Consider the following 3,184-nt stretch of genomic DNA (forward strand, 5'->3'; position numbering starts at 1 on the left):
GATTCAAGCGCTAGATTTGCTGGCTGGAAATCAAGTGAATGACTTGACCACAGAAGGTGCTGAACCAGTGAGAGACTTGCTGTAGTTTAACAACGAATTGGGCTGCCTGGATCAGTATGTTGGTGACGCTGACTTCGTTATGATTGAACTATTATTAGGATCAATAAAAGATCTTGGTCATCTGTCAAAACTTGTGGCTTATACCTTTCATAAATTAAGTCAATCACGTTGTAGATTACTTAGCCATTATATCGTTGGTCAGAATTTATCCTTATTTCTTCAGCTCTTCCCATTATCCCTCATTCCAGAATCTGCCGCGAAAAGGAAAGATGGTAACTCTTCTGTGTGTCATCGTTGGCGTGGCTGGAGACGCGTTCTCCGTAAACATCGATACCAACAAGCTGGTGGACGAATTGAAGGACAAGATCAAGGAGGAGAAGTTTAACACGATCAAAGGTGAAGCCCGCACTCTGCAGCTATTCCTGGCGAAGACAGCGGACGACAAGTGGTTTTCTACTCGCTCAGAAGACGTGAAGAAGCTGATGGAAGGCGAGACGACTGCTCTTGTCGAAGCGCTCACGAGTCAAGACGAAAAGCTACGGGGATCTGATCTGGTGGAGGATGTGCTGATTGGAATGGAACGTCCCTCAGCTCGCCAAATCCATGTGCTAGTCGTCGTTCCGGAGCAAGAAAACGATCCAGTGAATTTATCTTCATCAATGATGGCAATTTTTCAAATATTAGTGTCACATATGCTTACGGCGGCGCCATCGACGAAGACAACTAGGAATATACACTTCAAGCGAAACCTGTGCAAGTATTATAAATGCTATCAGCGGAAGAGAACCTGGGTACGATGTATGCTTCTCAACGTCGCTTTTCCAAAGTCCCTCGTGACTGCGTCACATTTGTTTCGGCGCAGCAACGAGTATGTGGCGGATAAGTTTGTGAAGATATCGGATATTGACGACGTGAAGAATGGTGTGTTGCTGTTCAAGCCGTTAAAGTATGCGTACGGCCATTTTTATATCAGCTTTGTTCGCGATAATACCGGCGCCTTTCGTTTGAAGCTTTTTGACCCAAATATCCGGAACACGCGCCTCATTGATATGGTTACCGACAAAAGTGAAGACAAAAAGGTGCTTCATGAGGCACAGATTACAGAGCTTCTTGAAAGCATATCGTTGACGCAAGGATCATGCGAATATAATGTAAACACAACATTTGGTGACGTGGATGGCAAGGCTTTGGCATTTATTGGCCCCGAGCGACCATTTAATCGATGTTTGAACCTTCAGGCAAGAGTGGCACGCGTCTTGGCATTGAAAAATGGTTGGATCGAAGAATCGTATGATTTCCCAGACTTTTGGTCCGATGTTGACCTGAACGATAAAATGGATTATTTTCATCGCAGTCTTCTGGAGGCTGAAGCTATTGAAGCCGCTTGATTGCCACTTGATATTATTTAAAATAAAGCGCGGACCTGCAACAGGAACGGCTGTTGTTGGACTCAAAATGTAGATTGCGACTTCTTGGCCTTCAAAATAACACTTCTTTCCTTCAAGACACAACTTTTCAGCTTTTTTACCAAATTTTCTATTTTCCACGCTGAGCTGAAGTTGCGAAATAACTGCGATTACGTTCACCTTTAACCGTCATATGGCTGACGATGCTGTTGGGTCTTCAAATAGGCAAAGTGCCGTCGTTTAAAGGCGAACAAAATAACAAAAAAACGAGGAGACATACATCACACATACTAGAATTGTAACGGGGCACTGCGACTTGTACTGTTTCAGTACAAGTCCACTTCACACTGCTTCAGATGTGAGTGGTGCCTCTCGTTAAGTAACGTACACTGTACGTGTAGAGGAAGACTTCTCTTAAGGCAAGTTAGCTTAAGAGGGTAAAATGAAAACTGTATTAATATAGTTAAGTGTCTTTGTTAATCTATCTTTGTAAATGTTGTCTTAACTATAAACTAATACTAAACATGTAAATGAATTCTTATCTATCTTATCTCGTAACTCTCTTTGATTACTTCTACAGCTGATTAGTCTGCGGAATAAATAGACATAATGGTCTATACCTATTTATGGATAAGAATTCAGGAAATTACTATTTAAAGTAATTTCCTCCAAATATTATCTACCTTTTGGATAATATTAATTAACAATCTTTTATTGTTAATTTCATGTAACGATACACCCCGTTACATCACCCCTCCCTTAAACGACAATCACTCTGAATGTCATTAGGTGGAGTGGTCGCTAAATGACCACTTAATTTTTAAAATGATTTTGATTGGTCAGATCCATCATTTTAAATTCCATCGCATGAAGGAACAATTCATGCGGGGTGAGGATAGTGTTGAACCTTCGGCTGCGGTTCGTGCAGCCGCGGGTGACGCATTGTTATCTCTTGCGGTAGACGTTCCGTCTACCGTAGTGTCTTCCACTCGCACAACACTTGGTGTTGCGAGTGCACGTGGTGATTCACCACGTGAGTACGACCCCTCTTTAGAGGTCGATTATGAGTGCGAGTCGGACGAAATGGCCGACTCGGGGAGGATGGAACAGTCGCCTGATACCCGTCAGGCGGCTGATTATGAGCCTTCGAATGAGACGGCTCATTCCGATAGACGTGTGAACAGTCTATTTGGTTCCGACGATGAGGATGATCCCTCATCGCCCGTACGATCTTTCGTACGGTCTCCCATACGATCACCTGCACGTGTTTCTGTGCAAGGTGACGACGGTGGCGTAAGCCATCGTAAGAAAAGTCCTCGTGGTACCCCTACCTCAGCGGGTACCACTCAGGGGAGTGATGACAGTAAAATGTCTAATCTCGCCCCTGAAAAGAAGCCGTGGCTTTTGCCAGAAAGGCTCATTAATAGCTTGTCTGGAGAAACTACTCCACACAATAAATATCCTTTATTTATTGCGACAAAGCTACATGGCCTTGATCCCAGCGCGAAGAACTTTCGCGCTGAGGAAGATTTCTATCTCGATGCTTTTCTAAAGCATCGATGGTTTAGTGGCAATAATAAGCGAGATAAAGTCTCGCTTATGCAAGCTTGGAGTGCGTTCATTCGCAATGTTAAAGACATTGGACGCGAAGCTTGGCTTCAAAAACTTAACGCGAATCGTGTTAAGTTTGAGAAAAGAACTCCAACCGGTGCAAAATA

At 43.5% G+C, this 3,184-nt stretch overlaps 1 protein-coding gene across 1 annotated transcript; it reads left to right on the forward strand.

Moving 5' to 3' along the window:
• Positions 1 to 329: 329 nt before the first annotated feature.
• Positions 330 to 1,448, forward strand: CCR75_008776 (uncharacterized protein; the record flags this gene model as incomplete). The annotated part of the gene is made up of 1 exon (XM_067966825.1): positions 330 to 1,448. The coding sequence occupies one exon, from the start codon at positions 330 to 332 to the stop codon at positions 1,446 to 1,448; it is 1,119 nt and encodes a 372-aa protein (XP_067814244.1).
• Positions 1,449 to 3,184: the final 1,736 nt, after the last annotated feature.

This window comes from Bremia lactucae, linkage group LG9 (genome assembly GCF_004359215.1).
Source record: "Bremia lactucae strain SF5 linkage group LG9, whole genome shotgun sequence".
Classification (NCBI taxonomy): domain Eukaryota; phylum Oomycota; class Peronosporomycetes; order Peronosporales; family Peronosporaceae; genus Bremia; species Bremia lactucae.